At 42.5% G+C, this 22,939-nt stretch overlaps 1 protein-coding gene across 3 annotated transcripts in view; it reads left to right on the forward strand.

Moving 5' to 3' along the window:
- The window catches only part of LOC117559975 (zinc finger protein 3-like), an 87,458-nt gene that overhangs the window by 30,149 nt on the left and 34,370 nt on the right, over window positions 1-22,939 (forward strand). The window contains exon 4 of one of the 3 annotated variants that reach the window (XM_034236741.1): window positions 1,195-1,394. The exons of the other annotated variants lie outside the window; for them this stretch is intronic. Coding sequence (XP_034092632.1) covers window positions 1,195-1,394 — 200 coding nt within the window. The remainder of the gene's footprint in view (window positions 1-1,194; window positions 1,395-22,939) is intronic. 3 annotated transcript variants of the gene reach the window in all.

Here is a 22,939-nt window from a genome sequence, read left to right on the forward strand (position 1 = left end):
TTCCGCCACAAATGTTGTCATGCTACTCGTCCGGCAGCGTTGACACTAAACACACAAAAAACACATCAAAACGTTTCGGAATAACCGTGATCGGGTTGCTATGTCCTTTATAAGAGATTCGCCTAGCCGTTTTCACGCAAATTCGCTGAAAACTGCGATCATTTTCTCCATAGGAATGAATGGGAAATCAATTTGAACAGAGATAAAAAACACCCCTTTGACCCCATACAGAATCCGCACACTTTAACGTAGGACAACAAATACAAGTTTAAACGGTTCTCGAGGCTATGGACTTTATTAGACTATTTGGATATTTTTGATAGCTAGTACGGTTCTTACGTTTTGTGGACATTTCACACTGTTTCACATTTTATAATGGGTGTGTATGGGAAAGCTTGTTAAGATTTACAGTGGTGACATCACGGCTAGAGGGGAGAGGAGCTGGAACATTTTCTGAGTTTTCTTTCCAACTGTTGATCGGCTGGACACAATTTTCACTTTTCATACTCTGGTGATCATAATGTAGGGATATTTGTCCCGGCCGCACCGATATGCTCTGTAACGGAGGTGATCTCTGGGGCCATAGATCTCGGCCAACGTTACGGATTGTGTAGCTTTGTTGGTGGCGAAGTGTATGTAGTTGGTGCATCTGTCTGTGTTTTAGTTTGTCTGTCTCTGTTTGCTGGTTTTATTCTGAAAAGTGTTCCCCTTCCCCCATGTCTGTTACGGCTGATTGTGTGCACCTGGTGCCCTGTGTTGTCTCCTCCCCCCCCACCTGTGTCTAATTGCTGATTAGTGTGTGTGTGTATTTAGGCTCTGTTGCCCTGTCTGTTTTGGGGCTGGTAGTGTGTGTGAGATCCTTGTGGTGGCTGGTGACTGTGTTCACGTGGGCAGCAAATTGAGGCTGTGTCATATGTTTATGATGTAATAAATGCCCGATCACAAATACACAAAGCACAGCAGTTAAAATACACATTGTTAGAATATGTTATAGTTTAAAAAAGTTGGTGGCCTAATGTTTTTATTTAAATTTTATAAAATCTATTTATAAATGTTATGCATAATGCATTTCTATAGTCTTGTTTGTTGTCTTGATATTGTGATATTGATCTTAACACCATTGCCCAGCATTGAATGCAATTTGCTTCCCTAACACCACACTAACAGTACTTTGTTTATTTTCTGTCCCTCCAGAGCTCCCTCAGCAACATGTCTGTAATGAGGATGAGGTTCTCACTGACCAGCAGCTCTGTAGTCAAGAAAGGAACTCCAGTCTGGACCAAGAGGACCCAGAGCCTCCACAGATTAAAGAGGAACTTTGCACCAGTCAAGAGGAAGAGCAGCTTAAACTAAAGCAGGAGACTAATGTCTTCATGGTGACTCTTACTGATGAGGTGAGTGTGCACAGCGGACAGACTTGTGCAAAAGAGTCTGTAGGCAACATGCCAGTTATAAGCGTTGTGGTATCAGAAGCACAAAGTAATCTGCAGCTCATCTCTCACAATTCTAATGACGCAGGGTTAACAAGAACTGCGGATCCTGAAATAAACAAAAGACATCACAAAACCAAAAGGAACAATGAAAACAAGGCTAACTTGTCAGACATGCAACGTAATACTTGCACAGTGAAAAACAATTTTAAATGTCAAACTAAGTACATTACATTACATTGCATTTAGCTGACGCTTTTATCCAAAGCGACTTACAATAAGTACATTCGACCAGGAAGACACAAACTTGAAGAAAACAGAATCATATAAGTACATCAGGTTTCATAGAGCCAAACATTTCAAGTGCTACTCAACTGGCTTTAGATAAGCCAGTCCTTTATTAGTATATAAGTGCTTCGTTAATAGTTCTATCGCTCGAAGTGGAGTCGAAAGAGATGAGTTTTCAGTCTGCGCCGGAAGATGTGCAAGCTATCTGCTGTCCTGATGTCAATGGGGAGCTTATTCCACCATCTTGGAGCCAGGATAGCAAACCCACGTGTTTTTGCTGATGGGAACTTGGGTCCCCCTCGCAGCGAGGGTGCAGCGAGTCGTTTGGCTGATGCAGAGCGTAGTGCACGCGCTGGGGTGTATAGTTTAACCATGTCCTGGATCTACGCAGGGCCAGATCCATTCGCAGCATGGTAAGCAAGTACCAGTGTCTTGAAGTGGATTCTAGCAGTTACCGGAAGCCAGTGAAGGAAGCGGAGGAGCGGAGTGGTGTGGGAAAATTTAGGAAGGTTGAAGACCAGACGAGCCGCTGCATTCTGGGTGAGCTGCAGAGGTCGGATGGCACATGCAGGTAGACCAGCCAGGAGGGAGTTGCAGTAGTCTAGGCGTGAGATGACGAGAGCCTGGACTAGAACCTGCGTCGCTTTCTGTGTCAGCTGGGGACGTATCTTCCTGATGTTGTAAAGCGTGTATCTGCAGCAACGGGTTGTAGCAGCGATGTTTGCAGTGAAGGACAGGTTGTTATCTAGGATCACACCCAGATTCCTTGCAGTCTGAGTCGGGGAAACAACAGAGGTGCCGATGTTGATTGTTAGGTCAAGAGTGGGACAATCTTTTCCCGGAAGGAAAAGCAGCTCAGTCTTGTCAAGGTTGAGCTTGAGGTGATGAGCAGACATCCACTGAGAGATGTCAGCTAGACAAGCAGAGATGCGTGCGACGACCTGGGTGTCACATGTCAGTATTACGAAGACACATGACCACCCACACGGATGAGAAGCCATATGTTTGCGTGACCTGCGAGAAAAGCTTCAATGAGATGTCAAAATTAAATAGGCATATGAAATTCCACACAGCTGAGAAGAAATATAATTGCAAAACATGTGAAAAAAAATTCAAATTGAACTGTAACGTTAAGATTCACATCATGAGAGTCCACACAGGAGAGAAGCCCTATGTTTGCGTGACCTGCGGGATAACGTAATACTTCTACAGTGAAAAATAATTTAAAATGTGAAACTTGTGGGAAAGATTTTAAGTACATGTCATTATTGCGAAGACACATGACCATCCACACGGATGAGAAGCCATATTCTTGCCAAACATGTGGAAGAGATTTAATAGAAAGTAGAATCTTGATGTACTACATGCGAGTCCATCCATGAGAATAAATATACTTGCAAAACATGTGAAAATAAATTCAGATTTAACATTGACTTTAACAGTCATATGAGAATCCACACAGGAGAGAAGCCCTAAGTTTGCATGACCTGTGAGAAAAGTTTCATTGAGATGTCAAAATTAAGAAGGCTTATGAAAGTCCACACAAATGAGAAACCGTTAATTGTAAAACATTTGTGAAAAAATCTGATTTAACCATGATTTTAAGAGACACATGAGAATCCACACAGGAGAGAAACCGTATGTTTGCATGACCTGTGATAAAAGCTTAATTGACATGTCAACATTAAAAAGGCATATGAAAGTCCACACAGGTGAGAAACCGTATACTTGTAAAGCATGTGGGAACAATTTCAGATGTAGTGGTGAATTGTTGAACCACACGAGAAGGGTTCACGCTGCCGAGAAGGCATAACTTTTAATTGAAAAGGTTTTACATAGTTTAAACTTTACACCAACAAGTAGATCTCCATATTACACAAGTCACAAGGCCATTATTTGCAGCACTTTTTTCATCTGGATGAATGTTCACCAGGCAGCTACCTCTGGGACTGAGCAATGCAACCTATTTGTATTTCTCGTGCGCACAATATACTTTCTCATTTGCACGAGATACTTTCTTATGGTTAGACACATCGAACTGCCCGATTATTACGCCATATTATTAGTTTTATGAAGAAGATGTCCGGTCGCCAGAGGCCTGTACTACGAATCCAGTTCAACATACCCTGGGCATGTTTGAGTTACCCGGCTCACCTAACCCAAAACAAACGCTCTCTCGCTAAGCGGTCCTACGATGCTGGTGTAACGATATCCGTATTCGTCCCGTCACGGTTGCAGTCACACGACGAATACGCCTTTTTTTTACAAGTGGGAAAAAAGTCTGTCATTCAGCACTATCCACTACACTATATATAATCCAGGGGGTGGTATGGCGCCTAAAAGCTGTTTGCCAGCCACCCTTAAACAACAAATTTAAGAAGAAGAAGAAAACACAACAAAACCATGGATCAAGGGCGCCGGAAGCGGGGGGGCCATTGGCCCCCCCACTTTACGGCCCTGCCCCACATTTTCGCAGCAGCGGATGCCGCGGAACACTGTACACATCCCGTTTCAATAATTCCCCTCTACTCTAAAGTCGCATCTAAAAAGAACGCCATCTGATCTAGCTGTGTATATTTTGTTATTTTTGATTGTTATATTCAATCTCATTAGCTACAGGCATTTTTGAAGCTTGTAAAGGGAAGAACACAGCTCGCCTCTCACTCCACTCTGCTCTTCCACAGCGCCGCTTCCCCTCCCTCCGCTGACATTATGAATGTAAGAGTATAGTAATCATAGATAACACCGCAGGGTCCGTTACAGTTTGTTTTCATCTGATTTCAAATAAACAAAGTCTTGGCTTTCAGAATATTAAACTTGTTTCGTCAAATTCAGATGATAAATACAGCTTTGAAGCTTCGGCATAATTACAAGTGGAGAACGGAGTAACTTGACGTCACAGCAAGCATAACAACAGCCGGTGTTTCTCCTGAGAGTTTTCCCCGGGAAACAAACGCAAAAATACACAAACACACACACGTATACACACACACACTCGCGAGCTTCCCCCAGACCAGTAATCCAAATGAAAATATCTTCCCTCCCTACTACTTTGATCATTTGCTCCGCTAATAATCAATCAGATCGATCCAGAGAAGAGGAAACTTTAAAGGCCTTTTTCTCAAAATGATGACTCTGTGACAGTCATTATATAATGTGACATATTTTGCTTAATATTTGGAGTACAAAAACAATCCTGATATCATTAGAAAGCTAGGAATCTCCTCTTTCCAACAGTGTATACAACTCCAAATGTGTCTTCGGATCAATATGACTGATTTCGATGGAGCAGGTCACTTTTGCATTAGGTAAAATACAGCAGGCAGACATAACAGGAAGAATATGTACATTTTAATCCAATCAAATAGGACATTGTCACACCATTCAAATGTATCCATGTACATTACAACCAATAAAAAAGCTTAGATGTGTTTATTTGTTACGTTATGTGTTACGTTGTTCAGCCGTTAACCTAGATAAATAAACTTACAAACATGTCAGAAGAACCGGCGCATAAGAAAACAACTGCAATACAAGCTGCAATTCAACAACTTGAATATCACATCCATCCCTGACATCCACAACTCCGGAGCCTGGTCCTTCAACCATAGAACCAGCGCAGCCAGATGAACCCCAGCAGCAGCTCTGCGGCCGCAGAGACTGTCAAAACCGCCGCCGCCGGCATCGTTGAAAACAGGCTGGTTCCGACTGCATGGAGGTTTGTTATCGGGTTCCCTGTGGACTACAATAACGGTGGAGTGCGAGTGGTGGATCAGACGAGGACGGTGTGTCGGCGTTGTTCGATAGCGGTGCGGTATTAGTGCTGGGGGGGAAACGATTATTTTGAAAACGATTAATCGGGCGATTATTTGATCGATTAGTCGACTAATCTAACGATTATTTTTCTGTTGTCTAATTCATAAAAAACGTAATGTAAAACATTTTTTTTTCACGATACTGTGTCTCAGGGGATCTTAATATTTAAGAACCTATTAATGTGTTATACCAGATTAACGGAAATAATCTCAGCTAACTGACGATACAAACCATGTTTACCAAAACAAAACACAAGTCTCATAAGAAGCATCTAAATGACCCCTGAGCGAAAAATGCTAACGGACATTGGCACAGAACTCAAGATAAAAGTACCCTTATTACTTATCGTAGCTGCACATAAAATATATCCGATTAAAGCTGAGACTCCAGAGATTATGTAGGTATATAGTATCATCACTGAGTGATCCGGACTCGCGACAGGGGAAGCAAATACAGTCATCACAACACGTACCTTTACAGAGCTTCTAGGGAGATCGTCTCATCACCGTAGCTGTCAATCTGATCAAAAGACGTGTTCAATGGCATTAAAATGAGAAAAAACGCGGCTGAATCGGTTAATCCATAGGTTTTTAACGTCTATGTATAAAAAAATGATTGAATTTATAATCCATAATTCCATTTTAATGAAAAAATCGGAGAGCAAATGCTAGCTGCTAATGGTAGCCACCACAGCTAGCTGCTGCTTCCGGTCTAGGCAATGCAGTGAGATATAAATATCTTTGCGTTTTGGACTAACTTTAAAATATTCCCATGCTTTTGAAGACCTAGGGCGAGATGTTTTCGTTTGGGGGCTTCGTGCGCAATCCTGTGAGGAGGAGGTGGTAGCCGTTTCAGTCTTCATTGTGTTTGAAGTGCGATTGCGAACTGCTTGTTGCTTTGGGTGACCCACGTGTGTGTAGCGACGCGTCGACGCGGAAATATGTCGTTGACGATATTTTGAAGTCGACGCGTCGCTACAGCACTAGGTAACACAAGCCAAACATGCTAAATCATATCAGAAGGCATCACCCAGATTTGGCAATCACCGGAGCCCGGCAAAAGACAACAGCAGTTCAACAGCTTATCCCCGCTGTTTTTAAGAAGCCAATAGACATGAAAGCCGAGAGACCAAAATAAATAACAGAAGCTTTTGGCATATGTTTTTCAACGGCTATGCTGCGCCCTTATGCAATAGTAGAGGACCCCGGCTTGTATTGAAAGTGATTGAAACACTATCTTATTATTTATTTTGTAATATTTTCAAGACATTCTTTTTAGTTTTACAGCTTATTGAACCTTTTTGTTTCAGCCATTATAGACAATATTGCCATCTGAGTGTGTGTGGTACTGTTTGTGGTTTGTTTTGAAAGGTCCCATTTGTTTTTTTGTATGATTTATTTATGAGATTTTGAGCACAACAGACATACAATACACCTCCTACATGGAGTGAGATTGATACACAGTTGAATACTGTGGAACAAGGTATCAACAAAGAGACAGTTTACTCTTTGCTTTACTCACCAAACAGGGCGAGTAATGGTGAGGGTCGGATATTGGCAGATGTGATGGCTGAGAGGGAGTCAAAAACACAAGCCCAGAAAGTAGCAAGGGTGGGGCAATACCAGAACATATGACTGAGATTGGCTGGTCCTTGATGACATTTGTCACAGTTTGGGTCAATGTCAGGGTAGATATGAGCTAACCTACATTTAGACCAGTGAACTCTGTGGACCACTTTGCACTGTAAAACTCCATGGCGAGCACAGATAGACGATGAGTGGACCCACCTCAGAGCATGCTACCAGGTGGCAGGGTCTATATCAGGGGTCACCAACCTTTTTTAGGGTGAGGGCTACTTTAAAAAAATAAAACAAGTCAAGGGCTACTTTTACTCCTCTTGTTTTTGTTTTTTGCAGTGTATATATTTAGCACATTTTAACATTATTATATGCTTACCTTTAACCTTTGTGTGCTGTTTGGGTCTGTGGGACCCGTTACCAGTGTTTACTCAAATAACACGTATTCAATTTAATTAATTTAACCTGCTTTAATTGGGGGTGGGCGGGCTTCACCTCCTCTAGGGGGGTCCGGGGGCATGCATGGAAGATTTTTTTTAAATGTTGAAGTTAAATGCATCAATCTGGTGCACTTTGAGCACAACATGAATTTGTGGATACAGCTCTCAACACTCAGATGAAAGGGAGCTGTATACTTTTCAATAATCCAAACATCTTTAGAATATGATCACAACCAATAACAAATCGTTTAAACTGGTTTATTCTTATCTTATGTTACCTATAGTTAGCATTCTTTCTATTTATGCATATTTTACTAATCACTCCCCTTTTAAACTGTTTTTTGTTTTTTTTACTGTCCTATAGTACACATTGGAATGATTTCTTACTTTATCTATATTAAATAGATAAAGGTGTGCTCTCCATAGCTCTCTCTCTCTCCGTCTCTCTCCCCGTCTCTCTTTCTCTCCCTCCCTCCCTCCCTAGCGCTCTCGCTCTCTCTGTCTCGCTCGCTCACAGAGGCTGTGTGCTCCTCTGTGGCGATGACGGCTTGCGTTAAAAAACAATAATAAACATATTTGTAAAGTGGGGGGACACAAACGGGATTTCGAAAAGTGCGGGGGACATGTCCCCCCTTTCCCCAGTGGAAATTACGCCATGCGTGTGTGTGCGTCAAGTGCAATAAATATATAAGCAAGTTGCAATACACACAGAGTAAAACTCTGCCCATCATGTGCTGTATAGGCTGGCACGACTAGGCTGTTCAATGGGGCTGATGTGTGATGTGGAAAATCAACGGTCAAACTCCTTATGAAGCGGGGAAGTGCCACATTGCTTTGCTTCCCGACTGCAACGCTGGTCCCGCAAATCAAGCAAGAACGCTATTTTTAGAACATGCCCGGTGGGCGACTCACGTTGCCCCTGCGGGCGACTAAGTGCCCGCGCGCGGGCACCGTGTTGGCTACCCCTGGTCTATATCCTCACCAAGCTCCTCAGACCAAGCATTACGCAAAGAATCAGAGGTTGTTAACTGATTTTTGAGAAGAGTATTATACAGTATGGAAATTGAACCTTTGCGATTAAGGTTAACATCAAGTATTGTATCAACAAGAGTAGAAGGAGGGAGGGCAGGGAAGCCAGGAAAATGATTGCGAACAAAATTGCGGACTTGCAAATATCTGAAGAAATTAGTGCGCTGCAAATTGAAAGCTTGAGTTAGCTGGTCGAAGGAAGCAAATATGCCACTGATGTAAAGCTGTTTTATTGAAACAATCCCTAGGTCTTTCCAGATCAAAAAAGCCCTGTCAATGACTGATGGAGTAAACAGAGGGTTAGAATGTACTGGGGCAGAGACAGGTGTTATCTGTAGCCCAAAGTGCCGCCTGAACTGATTCCAGATTTTAAGGCAGCTTTTCACTACAACACTCCTGGAGTGTGAAGTTGGTGACGATGTTGGGGGGAGGCACAGCAGGGACAACAGAGAAGAGGGACTACATGAGGCTTCTTCAACCTGCAGCCATAATGGAGGCTGGCTGCTGGTGTGACACCAGTACAATATTGTTCTAATGTTTGCAGCCCAATAGTAAAGCAAGAAGTTGGGTAGAGCAAGGCCACCCAACTGTTTAGGCTTTTGTAAAATGTATTTTTTGATTCTAGGGGTGCTTTTGTCCCAAATAAATTGTGAGATTACGCTATCAAGAGAGTGGAAAAAGTGTTTGGGGAGGAAAATAGGTATACACTGGAATAGATATAAGAACTTGGGCAGCACATTCATTTTTAATACAATTTATACGACCAGCGAGAGAGAGAGGCAAGAGTGACCAACGATGGATGTCTTGGGACAGCCTAGCTAAGAGAGGGGAAAAGTTACGTTCAAATAATTCTGAATAGTTTTTAGTTACACATACACCCAAATATTTAAAGTGCTCCAGCGATGTTCTGAATGGTAACTCGGAGAGGGGATGGGCTATGGCTGCCGCATTAACTGTCACAAGTTCGCTTTTATGCAGATTCAATTTATAACCTGAGTTTTGCCCAAATTCTTTCAACACGGTCAGTACAATAGGGATAGATTTGTCTGGGCTAGAAAGAAAGACCAGGAGGTCATGGGCATACAGTGATAGTTTATGTTCCATGCCACCTCTTGAGATGCCCAACATCTGACTGGCCCTAAGAGCTACTGCTAGAGGTTCAATGGCAATGGCAAAAAGTAATGGAGAGAGTGGACAGCCCTGTCGGGTACCACGGTTGAGGGAGAAATAGTCAGAGTAGTCATTATTTGTGCGAACACAAGCAAGGGGGGATGTATACAAAAGCTTAATCCAAGATATAAGTGTATCGCCAAAGCCAAAACATTTCAGTGTGTAAAACAGGTAGGGCCACTCCACACGATCAAATGCCTTTTCAGCATCCATTGAGATGACCAGCTCCGGGTCGTCAGAGGTGGTTGGTGAATACAGAATATAAAACAGTCGTCTGACATTGTGAAAGGAATGTCTGTTCTTTATAAACCCTGTTTGGTCTGCAGAGATGATAGTTGGCAGGACACACTCCAGCCGCCTAGCCAACATTTTAGCCAGCACAAAGCAGAGAGATAGGGCGATAATTACTACAAGACAATGGGTCTTTATCCTTTTTCAATATGAGAGAGATAGTAGCCTGACGCAGAGTGAGAGGAAGTGAGCCATTTTGCAGCGATTCGTTGAACATGTTAAGTAGAAGCGGTGAAAGTGTATCTGCAAATGTTTAAAAAAATTCAGCAGGGAAACCGTCAGGGCCAGGGCTTTTCCCATTCTGCATAAACATTAAAGCACTCCTAAATTCGTCTATTGTAAATGGTGCATCCAGATTAGATGCCACTTCAGAGTTGATAGAAGGGATATCTAAGGAACTAGAAAAGTGTTCGTACTGTGTTTCGTTGTCTGGGCATCTATACGTATACGCATACAAATCCCTGAACTGACCGTTAATGGATTGAGGGTTAATGGTTGGTCCAATATCTGTGTTAATTTGGACGATGTGCAATGATGAGGAGGATTGCCTAATCTGGTGAGCAAGCAACCTACTTGGTTTATCTCCAAATTCATAATAATTATGGCGTGTTTTTAACAGGTGCTGTTTCGTTGGAGGTCAGAATGTCATATTCCGCCTTTTTTGTGAGTAAGTCTTTGAAAAGATCAGCATCAGGTGTGTCTACACACTTTGACTGCAGCTCTGCTATATCCTTGGAGGGAGTGGCCTTGTTTTCCATAGCAATCTTTCTCTGATAAGCAGAGTAAGATATTATGTATCCTCTTAAGTAAGCTTTACATGACTCCCATATGGCTGCTGCAGATATATCTGGATTGACATTGGTAGATATGAAAAGATCAATACAACTGTTAATTGTGTTAATAAAGTTGGTGTCAGAAAGTAGCAATGAATTAAAGAGAGCGGGAAAGCGATCTGCCTGGGAAGGAGACATCCATAACGACGGTTGCATGATCTGAAATTACAATGGGACTGTAGGAACACGACATGACAGAGGAGAGGAGTTTACTATCAATGAGAAAGAAATCTAGTCGTGAGAACGTTCCATGAACAGGAGAGAAGAATGAGAACTGCTTGGTGCTAGGATTAAAAAAGCGCCAGGCGTCTGAGACGGCATATTGTTCCATGAACAGCTGGATTACTTTAGATGATTTAGATGAAACATAAGGCCTGTTGGATGAGCGATCAAGCGAGGAATCAAGACAGCAGTTGATATCACCACCAAGGATAAGCTGATGAGAGTTTAGGTCAGGGAGAGAGAAAAAAAAGTTCTTAAAAAAGTTCTCATTATCCCAATTTGGGCCATACACGTTTGCCAACACCAGGTTATTAGCCCCAATTCTACCTGTAACAATTATAAAGCGTCCATTAGGGTCTGAAATGACAGTGGACATTGAGAAGGGAATTGATTTATGAATTAGAATTGCAGCCCCATGTGCCTTGCTTGAAAATGAGGAGTGGTAAAGTTGGCCTACCCAACCTCTCTTAAGTTTAACGTGATCTAACGGCTTAAGGTGGGTCTCTTGTAAAAAGGCTATTTTAGTGTTAAGGAATATAAGATGGTTGATCACTTTGTTACGCTTAACAGGAGAGTTAAGACCTCTAACATTCCAACTAGTGAATCGAACTGCACCGCATGGTGCAGACAATGAGACTGTACTAGTCATATGCAGGGATTGACGGTATGGTTGGAGATGCATCCTCCATAAATGCCCCCGCCCATCCCCACCTATGACTCAGAGCCAGAACCAGAGAGAGAGCCATATGGATTGTAGCAGTAGCACATAGATAATAGTAGAACAATACAGTAACAGAACGTACAATAAAACAACTAAAAAAACAGGGACAAAAACACCCCACAAGCAACCCACACTCCAACCCCAAACCCCACTGCTGCTGCAAGAAGCAACAGCGTGAAACTCACTGATCCACTGATCATCATAATTTGCTACTTCCTAAAATCCATCACGCTGATCCCACGACTTAATAAACTTCAAGAAAAGCATTGTATCTTAACCTCAAAAGCCACATAAAAAACGAGTATAATAGGCATTCCCATGAATTGTTTTGAACACATGTCTGCCTGTGAAAACGTGTCAGTCTGTTGGAAATACGATGAAACAGTGTAACACAAACACTAAACATGTCAGCCTATTAGAAATACGAAACTCTTTGAGACAGTGGAATATGAATATCAAACGTTTATACTCTTAACAATAGGCTACTGTAGACAGCCCATAGCTGTGGAAATAACATTTGGGTAGGTGTACGCCAACCGCAAACTGCAATCAACGCTAGCGCACAGCCGGCATTTATGATGGGAAAACGCTAAAATGGAAAGAGCGCGCCTCGCCATCAGGCACGTAATATTGACATTAACGATAGCGTTAATTGTACATAAGTCACTGGCTTACTTGTTCAAGTTCTGTAAAAACTTGTCAGCCTCCAAAACAGACCGGATCCATGTCTTCTCGCCGTTGGGGAGGGTAATACGGAGCTTGACTGGATACAGGAGAGCCGGTCTGTACCCGCGCTTGTAGAGTTCTGCCATGGAGCTTTTGTACTCTGCTCTTTCCTTCAACACATCGCTGCTGTAATCCTCGTAGAGTCGGATCTTGTGCTCCTTGTAGAACAGCTCACCACGTCTACGAGCCTCACGGATGAGCAGGTCCTTCACTTGGAAGCGGTTTAGGCATACGATGACAGGTCGTGGCTTATCTCCTGCAGCAGGCTTGGGTGCGAAGCTCCGGTGGGCACGATCGAGCTCAGGTGGTGAAGAAAGGACCTCCTTGCCAAAGACATCCACAAGTAGTTGGGAAAAAAACTCGGTTGGTCGTGGACCTTCAAGCGATTCAGGTAGGCCGATAATCCTGATGTTTTGGCGCCTGCTGCGCCCCTCCAGGTCGGCTAGCTTAGTTTTCAGCAACACGTTATCTTGTTGGAGGGTAGAGCATGCATTCTCTAAATGTTGGAGACGACGGTCCACCTCATTAGAGTTGTCTTCCAGAGAGCCGATCCTTTCCCCATGGCCCGCTACAGTCGAGTTCAAGCCGTCCAGTGTCGTTGTCAGCGCCTCAAAAGATGACTTAAAGTCGGCAGATATTGCTTTCCTGTGCTCAGCTAACAGGGAGCTAAGTTCTGCTAGCATAACACTACCAGACGAGGAAGACGGGTCTTTATCCTGCTTGCTTTTCGTTTTAGACATTGTCGAGGCCAAAAAGGTGGTCAGCACAGTTACACTAAACTTTTGAAAACAAAAATACTTAAAAGTGAGAAGTTTAAAAGGTAAATCTGAAAGTTAAGTCGTGGGAGCGAGCCGCCTGCACGTCTACTCCGCACACCTCATACCGGAAGTTCCTTCGAAAGATCCCATTTCTACTGATCATAATTCCATTGTTGAAGTATACTAAAATAGATTTATACTGTGCAATTTTCCAAACTCACATTGGTTTCTCATACCGCATCTCTGTAAAGTATGTGTATTCACCGGTATTCACTCTCTGTCCTAAACGGCTTGTTGGAGCTCCTGCCCGCCCTCCCTGTGAGCCCAGTGTGCTCTGATTGGTCGGGACGTTGAGAGGCTCGTTGCTGCTCGCAGCTGCTGCAAGCAGACAGGCTTCCGTGTTAGCGATACAGCGAGAACAAGCTAAACTCATCCTGAGCACACATAAACACTCACAGCCGAAGTAAAAACAATAAGTGTGGCTTGATATTGAGTAAGAAAAAGGTTTATAACGCTGTGAGCATGGGTCTGCGGAGAGCATTTCTCCTCGATCCCAACGTAGTAGCCCGAAAAACGTTTACCAATTTAAACAGTCGTGGTAGATACCTTGTTTGTTTTAAACATCATTAATACACAAACAACAATGAATACAGGTTGTGTATCTCCTGCTGGTCCAAACAAAGTAGGAACAGCATCGTTCTTCAATGCCCTACGCTGTACATATCCGGCATGAATCGCTGAAAGGTTTGGGAAACTTTGTTTTGTGAAAGGCTGGCAGAGGGTGTGGCCTCTGGGTATCCCCACGTCAGAGTACCCAGGAAGTAAACAATGGAAAATGAGAAATCTCCAACGAGGCATTTTGGGGCAGCATAGACTGTGTTAGAGTTTTACTCGCTACAGGGTGTACTTTTTGACTATGCAGACCGTTTACACATGGGCGTCGCAGCCATTATATGAGGGTGGGACAAGTCCCCCCCACTTTTTCAAATGATTAGTTTAGACCCCCCCACTTTTACTATGCGGAAAGTCCGTGAATCGGTCTATCCACTCGCCGCACTCTGTAGAGCGCTGTGTCAGTGCTTCACTATCAAATCCATTCCACTTGCTTATTGAGAGAATGCCCAAATCAATGAAACTCCGTACCATGTTTTCACTGCTACTTTGTACCAAGGCAGATTCTCCCATAGCGCGCGCATGTTCAAGGACTGTTGTCATAGTTGGACAGCTCAGATCTGTTGTTTGAAGCGATGCCGGTAGCGGAGGTAAGGCACACACACCAAATGTTCAGGACATTGTTAATACAGCGAAAATCAAAGCTGACGATCTCTTGGTTTGATATGTTTTCTCCCCCAGACAACATGGACATAAGAACATTGTTTTCAAAGAAGAGGAAAGTAAGTCATCAGCTGGTAGCAGTTAATCAGTTAACAGTGATGGCGGCGGCGGTGTCTCACTTCTAGAGAGGAGTTTCGTCTTTATGTCATGATAAAGATACAAATACTGAATAGTTTAGATGAGAAAAGGCATCGAAATGCCAGGTTACTAGTATTTATCATGTAAACAGGGAACATGAATAACCCGATCTCTCTGTGCTCATGTAAACACTATGATGTCCATGTAGAGACACAGTCAGTGTGTTTTACTGGAGCCTCAGTTCGATAACAGATTATTTTCTGAGTTCTTTAACTTAGGTACTCTCTCTCAAAATGATAATGTGCATTATGTTTTAATTATACTTCTTATCATTCAGAAGCTTTTTGTGTGTGTTTATGTTTTACTGAGTGCTTATAGGCAATTTCCATCCCAGTATTCAGTTAACTGTTTATTTTCTGTGCACATTACTAGCTAATATTCTACCTACTGCTTGGGGCTTTGAGTCTTCAAAATGTCCAATGTCACAGACTGGGACTTACTTTAGAGTCAGTTGTATTTACATTCAGTATGACTTGTTATGATTCAATGTGAAAGAGTATACTGGTCAATACATAATGATCACTTCACCACCTCTCTTGACATCTAGGCGCTTGAGAGTGAGTCAGAGGCAGAACACAGGGACAGTAGAGAGAGGTTCATTGCTGAGGTGAGTGATGAAAGAGAATTGACAGTTTAGAGTAAATTGTGATGTGGACTCTCATCCCAGAATGTTAAGGAAATCAGTGGGGATATTGAACAGGAAACATTTCAGTCAAGGGGCATCATATGACCAATATAGACAGAAGAGCAACATTTATTTGAACATTTAAGTCAATGATACCATTCCTAGGTGAACTTAACATCTGTATGGAGTCAGATCAGTCTCAATATTAATAAATGCTCACAGAAGGATTCACAAATGTATTTTGCGATGTATATATAAATGACTCTCCACAACAATATCTCTCAATGCACTCACAAATATTTATTGTTGTATATAAATGTACAAAAAATGGGCATTTAAACTACTTTTTGTTAATTCAAAGACGGCTCTGAATTAATAATCAAATGTGTTTCCTTTCTTTACAACTGGATGAAATTACAAAATGTACCCATCGTTTTCCTCATGCTAGTATAGCCACATAAAAGTATCAAACCACCTGTTAAAATCATAGACTGTATATACAGGGGCGGATCTAGACAAATATTCATGGGGTGGCAAGAGGGTGGCAGGAGATTTTGAGGGGTGGCATCCCCTGACAGAAGTATATGCTGATTTAAATCGCAATCATATCAATCAATTAGGGGTGTAACGGTACACGTACCCGTACTGAAATTATTCGGTACGGGCCCTTCGGTACCGAACGAATATAGCGTTAAACGTAAAAAATTGAGAACATGAACAACTTTCTGGAAGTAATCTATATCATAGAGCGACCAAGTCATTTCATTGGACGAGAGGCATACTATGAGAGCTGGTCACAGGGATGCGTTCAAATGTAGTCAGTAATTTGAGGAACTGTCGAAATGTCGAACGCAGATAAAGTTGAGCTGAAAATCCTCCAGCATCATTGAAGTCTCCGGTTTGGGAACATTTTGATTTCGCAGTTACGTACAAGGATGAAGGACAAAGACAGGTGGACCGAACCAAAGCTGTTTGTCGGCATTGTTCAACTAACATTGGTTACGCGGCTGGCAATACATCACATTCATTTGAAAAGGCATCACCCGAATGTGAATATCACCGGTACCAAAATAAAAAAGACTGAAGTGCAAACCCAACTCCCACTAGCATTTAAGCCTCCACCACTCGCAAAGAGTTCAGACCGAGCCAAAGCTATTACAAACGCCAAATATCCTTATGTTGCCATGTTAGCAAAGCGCTACCTGGCTGTATCTGCTGCCACTGTCCCTAGAGAGGGTGTTCTCCACAGCAGGAGACATTGTTAGTGCCAGCAGATCTGCCCTTTCAGCAAGCAATGTGGACAAGTTCATCTTTCTTTAAACAACATGAAAATACAATGACAAGCAAGTCCTAATGTCAAGCTGGCTGCTTAGGTACTAGTACAGTTCAAATACAGATTATTTCAGTTCATCGAAATGCTGCACCTTAATGTTTATTTTACTATATTTTGTATTTATTTGAATACATTAGTCACAGTTTAATAATAATTAAAAAAAATGTTTTAATGTTTTGTGATAATTTTTTCTGCTGTACCGAAAACGTACCGAACCGAACCGTGACCTAAAAACCAAGGTACGTACCTAACCGAAATGTTTGTGAACCGTTACACCCCTACAATCAATGTTAACTTGGAAAGCCACAATATTAATATTTTAACTCAATCACATAGGTGATATTATTGTGGCACATCAGTAAAGCCTTACATATAAGGTGGCAGACGTAATTTAATGAATTTTAACTGAACAATAACTGAATGAGTTTGTTTCACTCTTAGACCAGCAGGGGTACCAAATCTATGCAGACTGCTGCAATAAGTACATTAATTAACTGTCTCATCGATGTTTGTCTGAATGAATATGATACTATTAACAATCATATTATTCCTATCAGCTGTCAATCACTGTTAATAAATAATAATAATAATAATAGATTTAATTTGTTAGCGTTTTTACAGGTGCTCAAAGACGCTTTACAGATATAGTGAAGAACTGTTATGATTCACATATTCATTTATTATTGAATAAACTATATTTTTTGGAGGAGTTAATGATGAATGTTCATCAAGATGCTTGCTCACCCTCCTTCAAATTTGAAAAACAAGTAATTATATCATTATTGATATACAGTTACAACCTTGACTTTACATCAGAAAGAACAAACATTAAAGAAGTGACTAACTGCATCAGTTAGGGTTAAAAAACGTGTATTCAGCTAAAACATCGCTGCAGTTATTATCCAGTGGAAGGTCCTTACCTACTGGCCTAGTTAAATCAAAGTGGTTACTTTCTGTTGGCTGGGCAGTGTAGTTTTACACACCGTCTTATTTTACTTTCTCAGGACTTAAAACTGTTTTTTGGGGGCAGACCCCCTCAAAGAAAAAAAGATATACACGCATACAAGGTCATCATCTTAACAGTTTGTTATTCTCATCGAGTCATCCGTGAGCAGAGCATCAAGTTGGCATGTCTATTACAGCTGAATGCGGCGATTACTATTTTGTTCAGCAAAACGCCTCACAAACTTATTAAGATCAACAGCTGTAGTGCGTTTTGATTCAATGCTGAGTACAGCCAAACTTGACATTCTCTTCTCTGTCATTGTAGACCGCAACTACCTCATTCCTTCAGTGCTTGGGTCCGAAAGGCTTCTCGTTTTGCGCCGTCCCCCCGTTCAAGTGAATTCGCCACCAATCATATTTCCACTCTCGCGCCAGGACCGGGGGAGGGGTTACATGACGTGCATCTTGTGCTGCATTCACTTGCACTCGGACATTAGAGACTTTCTCTCATAAATGTCCGATGAGCCACAACTTTTCTTTCAAAACAAAGATGCCAACTGGGGTGGCAGCTGGGGTGGCAAGGCTATTGTTTAGGGTGGCAGTTGCCACCCCATGCCACCCCGGTAGATCCGCCCCTGTGTATATATAAATTGATGTAGTGTCTGTGACGTCACCCATAGGATTCTGCAGAGTTGCAGAGAAGCCCTTAGTAGGCGGAGTCGGCCACTAACGGCTCGACTGTGACGTCAGAGTCTAATCCCGCCTGCTCCAAATAAGGGCAAAGAGGCGGAGCCGAGGCGGGACCTGCTGCCTCCGAACTGGAAGTAAACAGAGCTAGCTCAGGCTAAGAAGCTAAGCTAACATGAAATACATGCATACCAAGTTACTGCTAACAGTGTAGTTCCCCTATATAAACGTTACATTCATAATCAAATGAGACAATCTGCAAGAGAATTAGCTATATTTTGTTATTCTTAATGCTTGTCATTCACACGTTAAGAAAAGATGGACTCCACCGCCCAGACCTAACGGAGGGCTAGCTCCGGGACGCCGGCTGGAGCTAGCCCCCTGCGGCTCCGTTAGCTCCGGCGGCCACCACTGGGATAATTGGGTCCCCTATTAACATTTGCTCCCGTTTAGCATTATGGGCGTCATAGCCATAGACTATACAAGTCTTACCCAAGGCTGAATCATAAACTAAAATGTATATGTATGTATAAAGGGTTACGTCCTTAGCTGGCTAATAAGTAGCAAGCTAAGCTACCAAGCACACAAACACCTGCAAACGGGGTTAACATGTATACTATTATCATTTTAGACTTCTTGGAAGTTCTGTTAGTACATTCAAGCGCACAGCACAACATTTTAATTGTCTGCTATTTGTAACAATATTCCCACCACCACGAACACGGCTAAAGGGTCAAGTACAGTAACTACAACTAACTAACGTTGTAGCCTCTATGGTTGTAGCCTAGCAGAGTGGACAAGTTGCTGTTAGCTGACAGTGAGGCATGTACGTGTCCATCAAAGTGACCACGCCCTAATTTATGCAAAAGCTTTAAGGCTTAATATTAATTAAACAGATGAGTTGAGAACAAATTCACCCCCCCCCAATCCATATTCATGAAGGGGGGATCGAACTATACAGAGAATATGGTTTTTTGTACCACGATGTAAACATGTTTATTTCTGCTGTAAAGTTGGGCATTTTAACATGGGGGTCTATGGAAATGCTCCCTTCTGCAGCCTGCTCCTACTGGCCACTAGATGAACTGCAGTTTGAGACACTTCCATATTAGCGTCCCGGCTCTTCCCTAGAGTTTGCCGCTAGGTTAAAATGCACCAGAATACAGGAAATCAATCTCTTTTTTTCGTGGGGGGTGGGCCCCACACCCCCCGTTAAAAATGTCCCCCCCACATTCAGGATGCTTCCTACGCCCATGCGTTTACATAAAAACCTTCATAACACACAAGGGGACGGGTAATAACCGGAAAAGCATGACATGGGACCTTTAACGGCCCGTCCACACCGCGGCGTGCGTTGAAGCTTCCAACGCTTCTGCCCATTCACTTTGAATGGGGTGACGTCACTTTTAGCCGAACTGCATTTTGGGAAGCGACGTGGAGCGTTGCTGGCGTTGCTGGCGTTGCTGACGTTGCTCGCTTCAAAAGTTGAGCAATGTTCAACTTTTGGCGTCTCGGCAGAAGCGTCAGCCAATGAAATCCCGTTTATGCAAATCAGCCAGTACAAGCGCTAGCCAATCAAACCGCGTGTATGCTGGGAGAGACTACGCAGGTAATTTCCTCATATTCCAAAAAAATTGAGGGAAAATTCATTATAGCGGTAGTGAATCACCCGGTGCTGTATGATCAGTCTCTGTTCATCTACCGGGATACAAACCGGAGGAGCGAGGCATGGAGGGAGGTGGCAGAGACAGTGGGTTTCGCCTGTTTGGGGATTTTATATCCAGTTTACTTCGTTTTAACATTGCTATTGCTTTGTATGTCGGGGGCGGGAGATTCATGTGATTGGTTGTTGGTCGCGTTGCTCGCAAAAAATCCCCAAGCTTCAGACACGCCCACCGCCAAGCGTCAACGCACGCTGCTGTGTGGACCAGAGTTCCCGTTAGAATATTTTTTCGCCGGTCAACATGTCCGTTAAAGTTGAAATCTTCCAGACAAAATGAGAAAAGTGCCGGTCAAAGGTCTTCTTTGTTATTTATTGAGCTTTAAAACAAATTGGTGTGATTCAATATTAAACTAATTATAGTAGATTAACTACATTATTCAAAAGTGAACAGTAATTTACAACAACACGGGAATAATAAACGGAGCGCTCTCTCCCTCTCCTGACAGCCCGTCAGTATCATGCAGCTCGCGGATCAGTAATGAGTGACCCGACAGTCAAACTAAACTTATCTATAACTAGTTACGGTAGTTTGAGAGGTAATTAAAATAGCTACGTGTGATATTCTAACCTGAAGTGTGTGTTTTGTCCGCTCACCGCTGATCATGCAGAGCTGCGTGTCGACTCGTCAGCAGCAGCTGATCTCTCTCTCCCGTCAGATTAGACTTCACTCGCGTTTATGTCCATATCGATCAGATCCAGCTAGTTCTAGCTAATGATATGATACTTTCTTATTAAAAGACACCTAAACAATAAGTGTCGCTATGCAACCGGGTGAGGCCACAAAGTATAGCGCAGCATTATGCATTTGTTTACATGCCTACCGGAACCCCGAGGCATTACCAACAGATCAACGCACAATCAACCCACACAGGACATCTCTTTCTCCACATGAAGTGTTAGACATTAGAATTGACTATTCTTGTTTGTCACATACTCTTTTGTCTGTCACATAAATGGTGCAAGTTGCGCAACTGATGTGGTATTGCGCTAAGCGGAAATTATTTTGAACGAACACTTTGACCGGAGAGATTTAGATTTGCCGGTTTTCAGCATATTTTACCGGTCGTAGTCCGGTAATTACCGGCTAACGGGAATTCTGGTGTGGACGCTCCGTAACTGTGTAATAAAGTTAATTATTCAAAATGTTAGAGTTCCTTATTTTTAAACTGAAACTTGCACTACACTTGTTAAATAAAAAACAAACCTGGAATTATGCATTTGGGACTTTTTTTTTGCTTTTTCTTGTTGTACCGAACCGTGACCCCCAAACCAAGGTACATACCAAACCTTGAATTCTGTGAACCGTTACACCCCTACACGCCAGGGTTTCTCTGTCCGGCTTAGTGCGCGTTCACATGAAAGGGGCGGGGTTAGCAACATTTGACCAATCACAAACATGGACAAGCGTACCGACAGCGCAGCGTCATACTTCCTAAATGAAAAGTGAACTATAATATCAGACAAATATGAAGAAGTTAAACTTTAAAAATCCATGACTTAAACACTTTATCGAGGATAAATGTAACATAGTTGCACCTTGCAGGTGCAACTATGTTACATGTACAGAACAGCTGTTTACCAGCTGTTACAGAACAGCTGGTAAAAAAAAAAGTGTTTGAATGGTACATTAACAGGTTTATGATATCACTGCCCCCTCTAAGACACGAGTGGATCTGACTTTAATTACATTTGACTCCAGTGTTTCGTCAACTTAAAGGTGGGGTAGGTAATTCACTTCAAAAACACTTTTTGTTATATTCCATGGAATGCTCTTAACATCCCGATACCAATTAATACATTAAATGCTTTGACAATAAATGAATAAAATGTCATCTGTGGAAGCCGTGGCGCTGTAAAAAGCACGACCAATTATTTTAGCCGGCCTACCTGCCTGTCAGCCTTCCATCTCGTGCACAAACGTATCTCGTGCCCTCATTGGTCATGTGCGCGTTGGTGTGTGTTGGAGGAGGGGCTCTGTAAGGAAGTCTGAAGGAAGGGGCCGATTTTTTTCGGCTGCGTAGTTTCATATTCTAGCGCACTCGAGCTGGTTTCTCCATTCTTACCTACCCTACCTTTTAATATGTTGCTTAAAATAATACTTCTGCATACAGTATGTGACACTGTAAGTGTTGCACGGCCAGATACGGCTCGAGAAGCTGACTCAGATAAGGAAATATATGATACATTATGATGTGATATGAATGATAATGGGACACATTGAAGTCTGCACTCACAGTGCCGCAGACTGTACGTAATGTTACTTTGTTCCGGTTACTTATGTTGTGGCCAGTGGCGAACCGTCAGGGCCTTCAAGGTATTCAGAGAATACCCTGGAACACTCAGATAAAACAAACAAAAATTCGATTTAATTATATAAATAAAATGTATATAAAATGAATAAATGAGAATCGTATCTGTGTTGTTGATCTGTAATATTACAGTGTTACGTTGATTTGTTTGTCCTTCTCGGACTATGCACTACGCATTTCAGTGGTTTTGTGTTAGAAAAGAAAGCAACCAATCATATCTTGTTCTGGGTCTCTGGGTAGAATATCCTTCAATTCTACATCCTTGATCAAATGCCCTGGCCGTTGTACTGAATGAGAGCGTACATTTGGACTGACAGTTTGATCAACCAATCATATATTGATTTGTAGCCAATGGGCGTATTCTTTCAGAGTTTCCCTCGGTTCCAGGGTACTCTAGAAGGGAAAGACAGCAAGCGCATTTCGTGGCATCTGCAGGCAGTGGCAAGTACTTCCGGCATATGCCACAGAGGCCGCTACTCTGTGGTATCTGTGGCAAGTACTTCCGGCATATGCCACAGATGCCACAACTTGCCGAGGCATCTG

Source organism: Gymnodraco acuticeps, unplaced genomic scaffold (genome assembly GCF_902827175.1).
Source record: "Gymnodraco acuticeps unplaced genomic scaffold, fGymAcu1.1, whole genome shotgun sequence".
Classification (NCBI taxonomy): domain Eukaryota; kingdom Metazoa; phylum Chordata; class Actinopteri; order Perciformes; family Bathydraconidae; genus Gymnodraco; species Gymnodraco acuticeps.